Here is a 14,089-nt window from a genome sequence, read left to right as displayed (position 1 = left end):
GAGAGCACACAGAGTTGGTGGATGAGTCAATATCGCCTGAGGGCATTTCAACAAAGACAATTCCTGCTGTCGGGGAGGTTTTGAAACTAGACCTCTTGCTCACTGTGTCATGCCGCTGTCTAAATAAAAACAGATATGACACACTTCTCGGATGTCTAGAAAAAATACCTGGCTATATGTTAACATAAGCAATAAATTGTATATTAGATTAAAAAATTTATATTTATAGAAATTGCCTGCACAGTACAGGCGTTTATGGGCCAAATTGTACAAGTGATTTTACATTATTGTCAGCTGAGGAGGCACAACCATGCTTTCTCACATACATTAATAACATCACACTACATATAATATTAAATACTATAGCTACACTGTAAAAAAATAAATATAAAAATATGGTACCACGTGTAATTTATAAAGTGTGAAATGCATTGTGGGAGAAAGAACTAAAAATGGTGGGAAAAGTTCAAGAGAAAGCAGAAACCAGACACTGAAGTTACATTTAGAGCTGGAGAAACTTCATTCACCCAAACATCAAGACTTGGATTTTTTTCAAATTAAAGTCGGGTCTATATTTACTTCCAGCCTCTAGACTTACCTTTGTTAGAAAATAATATTCAACCACGACAAAATATTATGAAAAGTGGGAACTAGCCCCAGTTTTAAAAACATGTTTTGGGAAAAAACAAAAACGGCAAGAACATTTTTTTTAAGAAAAAAGAATAATCAGAATAATCTGGTAGCATTAGGGTAAGGGGTACGTGGATCTTAGAGAGTTAAACAGTCACATTACTTCAGTATCAGGTTTATTTTAGGAAGGTTTTTCTTAGGCTTTAATCACACACATGCACACACACACACACACACACACACACACACGCCACACACACACACACACACACACACACACACACACACACACACACACACACACACACACACACACACACACACACACACACACACACACACACACACACACACACACACACACACACACACACACACACACCTGGCTATTTACTGCAGAGGATAATCAGCATATCAGTGGCATAAACACTGTGGCAGTAGGTGGTAATGCATTACAAGAGTGCACACAGGTGTGTGACGCTGAATGTGCGCTGCACATGTGGGTGTCTGTGTTTGAAGATAACAACCTGCTGACCATCTGTGGCTCCTCTAACTGCCGCCTGGTTGATCCAAATCACATTATTTCAGTGTGGCAGCAGAAGGCAAAGAATCACAGATCAGGAAGAGAAAACACATAAGTCAGTACAGCAGGCTGTTAGCTCACAGCCCACATCATCCACGAGATTATCAAACTCTCAGGCTGAACATCAAGGTCTCTCAAGGACATTCATACCCAGAAGCAGCACGCTTTTCAAAATAAAACCGATCAAAGGTACCTGTTTGGAGTCACGGCTAATATCCCCAGATCTCTAACGTTCTCTGACCTGCAGCTGCACTCCAGGTTGTAAATTTCCCATTTTTTCTTGGATAATACACAAATCTAATTAGTTTTTTTTTCCATGTGGATTTGTGTTGCCCCATTAGGTAGACAGACAATCTAATCTCCTTCAGACAGGTGCAAAGAAAATGACACGCTCATGAAAGTTTCATTGCTTTTGACCTCTGGGAGTAAAGAAATTAGATTTACCTAGCATAATTCACAAACTGACAAAGTACAGAGAAGGTGAAATACTGAGAAAACACCTGAGAGGATGAACTAAACAAACGGGTTTTAAAGTAGGTTAGAGACAGACCTCCATAGTCAGGATCTACTCATTAATCTGCTCATTAAACTTACTGACTCACTGTCTCTGGGTGTAAGTGAGCTGTTATTTAGTTCTGGAAATGATGCCAAATCAATAACATTAAACTGCAATTCTAAATAACCAGCATAAATGAAGACATCTGAGGTTTGAGTCCTGAAAAGTGGACTGCTCTAATAGGCTTTCTATCTGCATTAACACACTGACAGGGTTTTCCTATGCAGAGATTTTTGGAACCCACCAATCGGTGTTAGCCAGTAATAAAACAGCATTAATTTTACAGCAGTAAGTTTTGTTTCCACGTCCTTCACTGAAGCACATTAAACATTTCTCCTGATCAAATGGACAGAGCAATGCATACATTTCTGTCTGTCTGTTAATTAAAATTAGCAGTTAAACATTAATGATGCAAAATACGTGACTGCACAAACATTCACCCCCTTCAAGTCACATCCAATCATCACGGAGCCTTTATGGATAGGTCTCAGACGGGTTTGCACACAGCACAATCTGACTAGACTCGTCTTTTCAAAGCTGCCGAAGCTCTGTGAGGTTTCAGGCCTGGGCTTTGACTCGGCCACCTTGAAACATTCATGTTTGTGTTAAAATCATTTTTGTGTAGCTTTTGCTGTTCATTTCATGTCACTGTTCTTCTGCAAAATCAATCTCTTCTCTAAGACTGACTCAGAATGTCCTGCAGGATTGTATATGATGTTGCTTCATTATTTCACCCTGTACATTTATAAGCCTTTCAGGGTCTGCTGTAAAGAATAGGCCCACAGCATGATCCTGCCACCACCATGCGCCGTCTTTGTGTTGGCGTGCAGCGTAATATATAACATCGAGAACGTTCTTAGACTTGTGACCTCAGAGTGTCCCACATGCCCATGGGGGAATTCTAGTTGAGATTAAATATGAGATCTCTTTAACTGTGGCTTTCTTTTTTCCCCTCTCTGATAAAGTTTACACTGACTGTATGCAGAGTCTCTCCTATTTCAGCTGCTGAAGGTTTTCACTCCTTTAGAGGTGTCTTGGTGTCTCCGGCTTGTCTCCTTCTGGGCAGATTTACACATGTGCCATTCTCCTTTCATTTCGTAATGACAGATATAACTGAACTCCAGGCGGTCCTCGGTGACTCGGAAACATTTTTTTTCTCCATCCCTTGACTTTCACTTTTCAGTAACCTTTTCTCTGAGTTGCCTGGAGTGTTCTTTTGTCTTAATGATGTAACTGTAGCCATGAATACTGAACAACTAATGATCTTCAAGGCGATCTCCACGTCAGTAATTGTAGCAACAACTGGCTGAACCTTTGTTGAATTCTGCTGGGTGCCATATGGATGCTCATCTAACACGAAGGTAAACAGAACATCTGAAGTGGAGCTGTGCACACAGTGGAACCATAGAGTCGATATAAAACTTGGTCGTAGCCACCGGGATGGTATCTTGGTCATTTCAAACTGGACGTGATCATCAATGATGGACGTGACTGAGAATCTGAGAGATGAATAACTTACAAAATTAAGATCATTGTTCACAGGTTCATTATACGAGCCACCAACCACCAAGTAAAATCCTTTAACTTTAGTGGAACCAAATACACACTGTTCACCTGTTTAGTGTGTATCACACTGACATGTTTGCAGGAAGGACACACTATGGGCTGAAATTTGGATGCTGCTTATTAATGACACTCTATAGGGACTCTTTACAGAGGACTCTGCACTCCGAGGTGATTTCTGTCACTACACAGAGTACAAGAGTAATATCAGGTGAAAGAGCACAAAATGCCGACATTTCGATGGATAAATTGCACATATAGAGGGAAAGGTCTGGCCATGAGACAATATGAAAGGCATTTTTTTCTTCAAATAATCTCCAGGCTTTCAAAAATGAGAACACTCAATGTTTTACAAAGCTTACAGTGACTGTGGCACAAAGCCCAAAGCTTTGTGACCCGTTTAAAGTTTGAATGATGCCTCTGCAATAAGGTATGGCCGAGAGCTAGGCCGAGTTTTTCACTCTCGAAAACGAGTTTATTTCAGTGAAGTTTTCCGAGGTACTCTTTTGTAAATTTCAGGAAAAAAGTGATGAAAAAAATGATGAATTGCTATAAAAAGTCATAGACAGATTTAGGTGCATGTTGTGATATAACTTTTGTGGGAGTCCTCTCAAAGCTGCCAGAGTACTTTAATGCAGAAAATATTACAGAAGACAACAAAGTATACACTGTGCATCAATGCCTTTTTATGTCACACCCAAGTACAACAAGACGAAATCCTTAATTTCTTAACACTTTTACAATGAAACTCATCCTACACGTATATGGGGTGATTTGTTTTTTCGTCCCCAGGCTGTACTTGGAAACACAGTCTCAGCTTTTAACTGACTACCAATCTTTTTGTTTCTATAGCTGAGACCTTAAAGATTTACCACAACATGCCAACGTCCCATATGTGAGAGTCAGTCAAGTCATGCCTCAGATTTTAACACAACCTTCTTATTTTGTCGCAGAGTCATTATTTATTTGGACTTCTCCTTGTGATGTAAGACTTGAGCGTTCACTTCAAGATGTTTGGCTTTGTCTTTCTCCTCACGTCTAAAGAAAACGAGTAAACTAAATAAAATAATGATGTTTCTTATGCCTTTAAGGGGTTGAATGTTCAGTCTTGTTCCCCATGCCAATACGGCATGCATCAGACGAACAACTATTCTACAACAAAAGAACAAAACAGTTTTGTCAACAACATTTTTTATCCCCAGCCACAGTATTCACAAGAACAGATGCAGAAAAAGTGCATAATCCGAGACCTTTAAAGGACTTTGAGCCCGGGGGCCTGAGATGGGCCGTAAACAAGGCTTTTGGCCACAATCCACAAAAACAGAAATAAATGACTTTCCACAGATGAAGTCAGAGTCATCCATAAAACATTGGCAAGCTGCCCGCCAGGATGGTCATGCTGTTGTGATGACAATGGCATTGTTGTCTGTCATATTTCCATAATTCCTCTGGGTGAGCGGTGCACAGGATGAGCTGATGGACTTGTTAAACAACGAGTGAAAGTCAGCGAATGAAGACTGAATTCTTATCAGCAACCTTTTCTTATTCGATCTCAGTGACGCGTCCAGCCGTGTTGTAAAAGCGATGGAGCGCTTGGTAAAAGTCAACATGTCGGATATGTAAACAGAAAGAAATCAGGGTGCAATCGCCGAATATGGACTTGAAGCACAATTCGAAAATAAAGTAAATAATTGTATTTCTGCAAACTTAACTCAGCAGCTCGCATCTGCTTCCAGAGCTGGATGGTGAGCAGGAAAAAACCCCCAAAAAACCAAAACTAATTCCCTTCCATTTGAGCCGAGGAACAGAAGAGCCCGAGGGTCTTTCAAAGGCTAAAAGTGTTCTCCCCAAGACAGTAATTGAAAGCCAAGAGTCCTGCTTCCTATTCAGCTGAGCCCCAGCTCAGCTCAGGGCTCAGGCTCCATCAGGAGAAAGTCCATCCATCACAGGGTCATTATCGGCCTGATTAGTCCCCTGCTTTAGAGCCCCGTAATCCAACTTTCAGGAAAGCCTATTGTCCCTGAGACGCTCTGGCATCGACAGCTACGGTTGCTGCCCGGATGGTGGGCCTGGAAGAACAAAGCACTCCACACAGTGCCACACTCCAAAATTAAAAGATTCATCGGCCCGAGTTTGTTAAAATCCAGGCAGAGCTAATAATCACTCAAGGCTTTATCTTTGAACGCTGAAGGAGCAGTCAAGGTTCATGAAGTCTTTATTGAGAGCTTTATCTCTGGATTTAGGCTTTTATTGCCTTTGATCGTTTCTACTTTCCATTTTCTCTGGTGCATCACTACTTTTGATTTTGTGATTTACAAAAAACCTTCCTCAACTCGATGCCTTCAGTGTTTCGGGTTAGTTTAAGCCACGTCTCGTATATTGTTGCAGAAATTTAATATGTAGAGAAATCCTGTGAGGCATCAGTAAACTACACAGAGCACGTTCATGTTTACAACCTAACTGTTTGATTCAATATGTCATAAAAAGGTCACAGAAAGTGATTTTGGCTGGAGGCATACACTTTTACATGTTTGATAATACTGTACTCAATAATACTCGCCGTGTACGAGTCTGGGGATGTCTTGTATACGCTGTAAGGCTAAAAGAAGCGCTGCACTATCTCAGAAAACCACTGTTAATAATGACATTAATTGAACTGCTTTGTTGCTTGTACACTGTGAGCCAGCTTGCAAAGAAAAGGAGACATGTACATGACTGTCCTACACTACTGTCTGCCACTGTTTTATTACAGCACTGTCCAAAAGCCTTGAGCCACACCCAATTTCTTTATGTTTTTCTAGGAAAATGGGAAACAGATGTAGCAATTTATTGAAATGTGTGCAAATACAAATAAAAATAGACTGTATGGTAAAAACAGAGTTTTGTACAATTTCAACAAGCCTGAAAGCCAATATTTGGTATGACCACCTTTATTCTAAATGCTGTCATTTCTTAAGGTAGTCTTCAGGTATGTTTTTGGGATCATTTTCATGCTAAAAAATGAAACCAATAAGCCAATAAGATGCTTTCCAGATGGTACTGCATGGTGGATAAAAATCTGTACTTTTCTGCATTAATAATTCAATTTTAACGAGCTCTCCAACACCACTGGCTGAAATTTAGCCGCAAACCATCACCGAGCCTCCACCATGGCTGTAGACTCTCGGTGTTATGCCTCTCTCTTTCTCTTCTCTGTACATATTTCCAACGATCTGAACCAAAAACATATCGCTCCATCAGACCTGCGGCCACTGGTTTTCAGTCCAGTTATTGTGTCATTTGCCATACCTCTGTCTTTTCTGCTTGTTTCCCTTCTTAAGAACGACTTCTTGACAGCCACCTGTCCACTGAGACCGTTTTTGATTCAGTTCATCCCTTGAATTAGGCGTCTGTTTTATGCTTGAATGATTTATGGGTCATTTATTAAGTGCTTCAACAAACAAACAAACAAATAAATTCCCCTGAAAATGGTCATGTGCAAGGACTGGACTGCAAGTTGGTTCAGAAAGCCTGGAGCTTTATTGCTCAAGAGAACGTTAAAAGGAAAGTATGGTAAATGGCCTGTATTTATATAGCGCTTTACTAGTCCCTAAGGACCCCAAAGCGCTTTACATATCCAGACATCCACCCATTCAAACACACATTCACACACTGGCGATGGCAAGCTACATAGTAGCCACAGCCACCCTGGGGCGCACTGACAGAGGCGAGGCTGCCGAACACTGGCGCCACCGGGCCCTCTGACCACCACCAGTAGGCAACGGGTGAAGTGTCTTGCCCAAGGACACAACGACCGAGACTGTCCAAGCTGGGGCTCGAACCGGCAACCTTCCGATTACAAGACAAACTCCCAACTCTTGAGCCACGATCGCCCCCAAAGTATGGCTCATTGGACGCAAACACTAATATAAAGGATGGCTTTTTGCAAAAAAATGTTATCCAAAGTGTTAGCATAACTACTGCTTGATAACCAACCTGGATAACATCACAGCAAAATACTGTAAATAAAGAACAAGCGAACCAATTTCTACACGATGTGAAATAGAAATTCTGAAAATTTTTGCTTTGAAGTTCATCAACTTGGAAAATGAAGTCCATAACTTTTAAGGCTCAGAATTTAGTTATAACATATAAAACCTCCTCTTACAACTGTACAAGACATGATAAATAAGGCCTTTCTTTCTTTAAAAATGACTGTGGTATCTGGTACTCTTCTCACATTCCCCTGCTGTCTTTACTATGGTAATGTACTCATGTAGATCAAACAGAGAGGAAGTGAGGACAACAATGCAGCCGAGACTCGTCCAAAAGCTGTTGACATAAATCACAGACATTCGTTCAGCTTTCCGTCACACTCTCCGTCCTGCTCTTCCTCATGCATGACAGAATGCAGCATCAGGACATTTTACAGTAAATGGAGACTGGTATGTGTAAGTGTGTGTGGGATGATATTGATTTACAGAAGAGGAGAAAGCAGAGGAGTTGGGCCTGAAGCGTACCATCTGTGCAAAGCCAGACAAACAGAGCTGCCCTCCTAAAATCAAACTGTGGTGACTTCTTCTATGCTACACAAAATGACGTAGGATGTTTGTCTTGTTGTTTAAATTTTTTTTTAAAGATATGACACATAACTATAGAGCACTTTATAAAAATCTTATTTTTTAGAGCCTGACTATTTCTACACAGGAAGGTGAAGTTATCAACTAACAACAACAAACTCTGTTAGTCTCCAGATCTGAAAGGTATGGAAGCTCATTTCCGCCACACAAAAAGAAAAGTATCCACATACATATAGTTATTTTCTCAAAATTTCGACTTATTAACTCAAAATTTTGACAAAAATAACTTGAAATTTTGACTTACTTTTCTCAAAATTTTGAGTTAACAAGTCAAAATTTCAAGTTAGCGCTGCCAGTCAGTAATCTACGTGAATGATTCATGAATCATTTCCTTGTTACCCGGGAGCTGAAGCCCTCAGCTACAAATGCTACAGCTAAGCTACCAGTATTACAGCCAGTCATTAATGGACAAATTGCTGATTATTTTCAGCGTGGCTTCACAAATGATGAAATCCTTGTGTTATTAGCTGAATCACATGGCGTTACTATCAGCAAACCTACACTCGAAAGCGCCAATTTGTTGCTATACATTGGTAGCTCACGATCCGGTTTTGAGTGCACATTCCTCTGTGCCACATCCTTCCGGATAACAAGAAAATTATGTCATTCACGTAGATTACTGATTGGCAGTGCCAACTCGAAATTTTGAGTTACTTTTCTCCAAAATTTGAGTAAATAAGTCCACATTTTGAGTTAATACGTTGAAATTTCGAGGAAATAAGTCAAAATTTCGAATTATGGATACTTTTGTTTTTCAGTAGCGGAAACGTACTTCCATACAGGGAGACAAGTGCTGTAAATCTGTATTCTTTCTAATTGCCAGCAGGGGGCCACACCTCTGGTTGCCAAAAGGAGTCCGATTTATTAGACGTCTGTGAGAAAATGCCATTACTGCTCACTTGTTACACGAACTCAGTAAACACTTTTCTCAAGAGATTATGAGCTCAGTCACTGGTTGCATATCTTAGTTATTACAGCATGGTGTTCATTTTGTAAATGATGGTCCCTGTTTTCCCCTCTGTGCCAACGAAAAGATGTCCTTGGCCTAAACAATCTTCAGAAGCCAAAGGTTAGGGGTGTTTGGACCTCAGAAAGTTAATAATACATAACTTCAAGCCTCAATAAAATGTAAACAGTTGGGTTATAAAAACATTTAACACCCCGTCCAGTTGATATAAAGGAGAAATTAGCCATAGTGAGCTTTTTTTGTACCAGGCTGTAAAAGATGTTTATTTCTGCTGTAAAACCAGGCATCACTTTCCAAAACAATATCCTCACTCTCAAGTTTAAGACAGTACAATGACTGGAGTGCAGACACATGCAGAGATGCACACACTAATATCGCTGACTTTCATCTGTGTAGATGTCTTAGGTATTGGAAGCTTGTGCCCCTTGCGTGCCTGTGCTAATGCTTAGTAATTCAGATGCCAAACCTGTCTCAGGCGAAACACTTCGCTCCCCTTTCAGTCACAACGGCCGGCGCTTTTTGCAAGATAATTGCATCCTTGTCATAAAAAAACCTCACCAGAAGCGATGAAAGAGCAGGACTGACGGCTGAGATTTTAGAGGCCTGACCTGCTCTTTCTGTAACGGTGGTTAAGCATGTGGGGGTCAGACTGCGCCTGCAGGTAACGGCTTTTTTAGACCACACTGTGTGGACAGGTCGAGTGAAATCAGGGTGATAAATGCTAAATTTTGGGCAGCTTAAAATGGTTTAAATAGAAGGAAGGGACATTCACTCTTTGGATGTAATCCCTCTCAATGGGGAATTTAAGAGAAGGTCTCCTTTTTCTCACAAAAGCCGTGTCAGGTGAAGCCTAAGGACTTTGCTCTTTATCTGGCATCTGTGTATAGTACAGGGTAGCAGGGTCGATGGGGTGGCACAGAGTGCTACTTCCCTCAGCTTGAGTTGGGAAAAAACATGCCAGTAATTAAAATAATTTAAGCTGCATGAACATCCTCCAAGTGTGGCGATTCCATAAATTTTTGTGCCTCTGTTGTTGTTTACTTTGTGTTCCCTTTGTTACTAATTTCTTCAGTATCTGTATCTTCAGTATTGTGTATGACTCTTTTTGACTTTTACTCAGTCTTCTTGTGTCCTTAAGTTGGATCCTGTGGGACTGTTATAGGTCCAGATGTGCCCATGGAGGAATAAACAGAGTCTTTGTCTGAACTGAGGAAATCAAATCTGCAAAGCACCACTCTGAGCTTCGTGAAGAGCCGAATTATCTGTTGTAGGACTCCTTTGTCACGGTTCGGAGTTTCTGTTTAAATACTTCCTGTTTTATTTTGAAATCTCCTTCACACGCCTCAGTAAATTCTACTTCCAGCATTGTTTTGTTTCCTGTGTTTTGTACAGTCAGTCTGATTGGTAGACACACCTCTCCATGTGTTTGTTGTCTTCTGTGTGTTTCTAAGTGATCTCTTTGTGCCTCTCTTTGACTTTTTAGGCTTTGCTTCCTTTGCTTTGGGTGTCTGTGCCGGTTTTCTATATATGCACGACCCCTGTCCAGGTTAAAGAACACATACTAAAGTTCCACTTTGCTTCCTGTACCTCACATTCAGGTCCTCTCATCCTTGCTGTTCCTTGGACTCAGTAATTTTGGCTTTGAGGTCATTTTCAAGCTGCAAGATGAAACTGGAAGCAATGACAAGTCTCACTGTTGGTATTGCAATGAAAATATCCCCCCCAAAAAATTCACAGTGCTACATGTTGTTATAGTTTTGATTAAATATCTTTCTCTAACCGGGTTTTTAAATTCTAAACTGCTGAATTAGAGACAGAAATCATTCCTTGAGCTCACACGTAAGGCTTGACGTGAATTCGATCTTAAACCGATTAATATGCATTTTCCTTTGGATTTTACGCTTCCCAACATAAAAGCTTCTCCTGCTGCCAGAGGACAAGTGAGAGTACGTTTCCACTAAGAGAAACTGAACTGTAAAATGGGTGGAAATGCAAATGAAATTCTGTTTACACTGCTGATATCTCAACTCCCATAACAATTTGGATTTTATAAAGCAAATTTTGGAATAGATTTATCCGTGTAATTCTCCACTGATATGGCTTCTACGCCACGAATATTAACTATAAAAGAATCATTTGAGTGTGGGCGCTGTAGATAATGTCTTTTTTTCCACAGCTGCTGAAGCGTATTTGCATTTTAATTTAATTTTATTGCACATTACAAACATTTCTGTGTGTGAAGTCTCACTTTTAGTCACATTCTGTGTGATTTTTGGGGGATTTGACTCAGATGATACGAGAGGATTAAAAAGAAAAAAAAATCAATTGCTCTGGTTTCTCTCAAAGCTACAGTTGGTGGTGAGGTGCTGATACTTCGAGGTGCAGCACACTGATCTGACTCAGCTGTGTGCCATCCAGGAAAGAACTTCATCCAGTAATAACAGATGATCAATGCTGCAGTTTTTACTCTGCAGAGATGTTTGAAGTGAGCCACTGAGCAGCAGGACAGCTTTAAATTAAAACCAGAGAGCCTTTAAAACATCTCACTTTGAATCTAAAAGTATGTCAGTGGTGCTTTTTAATAATTACTTCCTGTTTAAATTTTGAAAGCAACCATGTCATGCATCAAGTCGTGTGCTGAAGTTGGACGTAGAAATTGTAAACGTTAAAATAATAACTGCCTTTGTTTGTATAGCACCTCCCTGCAGCTCAGAGTGCTGTAACGTTTAAGAAACACACAGATTGTATAAAATCAGCAAATATGAGTTAAAGTTAAAGAAATTTAGGGGGGAAAATAAATTAACACACCATAATATATAACAAAACATGTCTTAACTGCCATTAGCTGCACTCGAGGAAGAGCAAACATCAGACGGAAGTCGGTGATGTGGTTATATGATGGAAAAGCAGCACTTTAAGCAGCTGCTTAAAAGCTTTAACACGCAAGAATCCAGGTAGAAAAAATGCTTCACTCTTATTATATAACAATAATGTGCAGCTGTCACTGTCTATTATAGTATGTAATTACTATTGCACTATATTGCTGCTGCTGGCACCTTGTGGTGATAGAGTCACACTTTAAATGGAAAAGTGCGTCACAGTTACATTGTTTGCACTGATAAATACTACTTCCTGCAAGCTACAATCACCAACAAAACACTGTTGTTTTCTACATCATAATAAATATTATTATTGAAAATTTCCATGGGTCCAGGTGGTGGGACAGTAGCCTACATTGAGACCTGTCTCTTCACAGCCACGTCCTCCAAATCTTCAAGGGCCAGACGTCTTAATGTTTGACTTCAAGTCCAGTTGTCACAGGTGTGTAAAATCATGCACCTAGCCTTGGAGTCTGCCTTTACAAGCATTTGTGAAAAAATGTATCGTTTTCTAAAGAGCTCAGTGAATTTAAGCGTGGTATTGTAATAGCATTCCACTGTGGCATCGAGTCAGTTTGTGAAATTCCGTCCCTCATATATTCCTCGATCAACTGTAAGTGGAATTACTGCAGAGTGTAAGTGAAAGAAACTTCAACATCTCACCATGAAGTGCAGACCACGTAAAGTTACAGGGCGGAGTCAAAGGCGGAGTGCGCTGCTTCCCAGCCTCTGATGATGAACCTGACTGCATCACCTGTGACCTCACTAACTTTTTTAATTTTATTTCATAAATTACAGCAAAAACCCCCAAACAAGAACACAGCAGAGCATGCTTTAGGATGTGACCAGCATGCAGTGCCCACTGGTTTCTCAGCCAAGCCCCTGATGTCTGTTTTTAATAAGGCGTCACAAAGATACTTCATCCCATGGGTGCTGTCATGCTGGCTATGTGCACGTCTTCATGTTTCTATATACAAACTAATTAATTATGCCGAACTATGCAGACTAATCTTATTAATTTAATATTTTTAAATCTATATATAAATGTCAAATATCAGGCATGAAGCATAAATCCTTCTCCTTCCCCTCTCTTCATCCTACCTTGTGGTGTATTTGGACTCGGAGCAGAATATTCTTGTAGCTGTGGCCGTCGTTGATCTGCAGCACCGCCCCGTCCTCTGCCCCCTCCGAGCCGTCGTGGATGTATTGAATCTGTTCCCGTGACAGCTCCTCCAGCTTGAATCGGCTGAGAGCGCGGTCGCTGTGGAGACGGGTCAGCCGGCCATGGCGGGGCAGCTCAAGTACCATGACCAGGACATCGGCTGCGTTGTCAGGGTCGTCGACCTGCAGGACTGACTTGGTGATGGTTGCCAGGCTGCCACGGCCCTCCACGGTAAGAGGGGAGAGGGTCACGACTCTCGGGGGCTGGGAAGGATAAAAAAAAAAAAAAAAACGATTATAGGTAAGAAGTAAGAACAGCTTTGAATATAACCTGACAGCTGTGAAGGACAGAGGTAAATTTGATTTAGGAAACATAAAGCTTAGATACATTTTAACACCTCTAAAGGCGGGCTGATAGCAGAGGGGGTACAGCAATTTACCCCAAACATGCTCAAATCATCACATGATGTATTTTCTCCCAGAGGACTGGGACACGGGGGCTGTGCTGACACCAAGGGAAATGAAGAAAATGAAGGTAAAGCGGAGATGAAGCTGGGCGCCTCATTAAGCTGCACTCAGCCATACCTGAAGCCTCACCGCAGATGGCAAAATGCTTCATCTTGCTAACAAAGCCATTTTAGGAGCACCAGCAGGACTGGGAGGCCTCGCGTTGTAAACAAGAGCATAACTTTATCCATATTCTTTTCACTTTTAAAATGAACCGTTCATCTTAAAAAAATAAAATCTATCTAGACTAGATGTCAAACCTCCACCTCAAAATAAAGCATATTTTTAAAAAAAACAACCTGCCATTGTTCTTTCTCTTTAGATGTAAGAAGTACAAGGACGACTGGAGAGTGTCCACCCGATCCAACAGGGAAATCCACTCTTTACCACATACACTTAAATGCTTTTCCAAACAACAGAAAGTATTACTTAAGTTCAGTGAGAAATCCACTCATAAACAGATGATGAACAGTCTGAGATCACCCTCGGTGGACTAGCTCAGGTTCCACACGTACAACCCTGGTCTCGATATTTTTGACTGTAGAGATCTCTTCCTTCTCTTGGCTATGAGGAAATACACAGCACTGGCTTTGTGGAGCTCAAAGCACTTAAAAATACATCTGA

The 14,089-nt window shown here is 40.8% G+C and overlaps 1 protein-coding gene across 1 annotated transcript in view; it reads right to left on the bottom strand.

The window, feature by feature from the left end:
• fras1 (Fraser extracellular matrix complex subunit 1) overlaps positions 1 to 14,089 on the bottom strand; it is a 303,563-nt gene that overhangs the window by 84,846 nt on the left and 204,628 nt on the right. The window contains exon 28 of the mRNA XM_039621075.1: positions 12,899 to 13,222. Coding sequence (XP_039477009.1) covers positions 12,899 to 13,222 — 324 coding nt within the window. The remainder of the gene's footprint in view (positions 1 to 12,898; positions 13,223 to 14,089) is intronic.

Source organism: Oreochromis aureus, linkage group 12 (genome assembly GCF_013358895.1).
Source record: "Oreochromis aureus strain Israel breed Guangdong linkage group 12, ZZ_aureus, whole genome shotgun sequence".
NCBI classification, from domain to species: Eukaryota; Metazoa; Chordata; class Actinopteri; order Cichliformes; family Cichlidae; genus Oreochromis; species Oreochromis aureus.
This window is presented reverse-complemented; position numbering and strand designations above follow the sequence as displayed.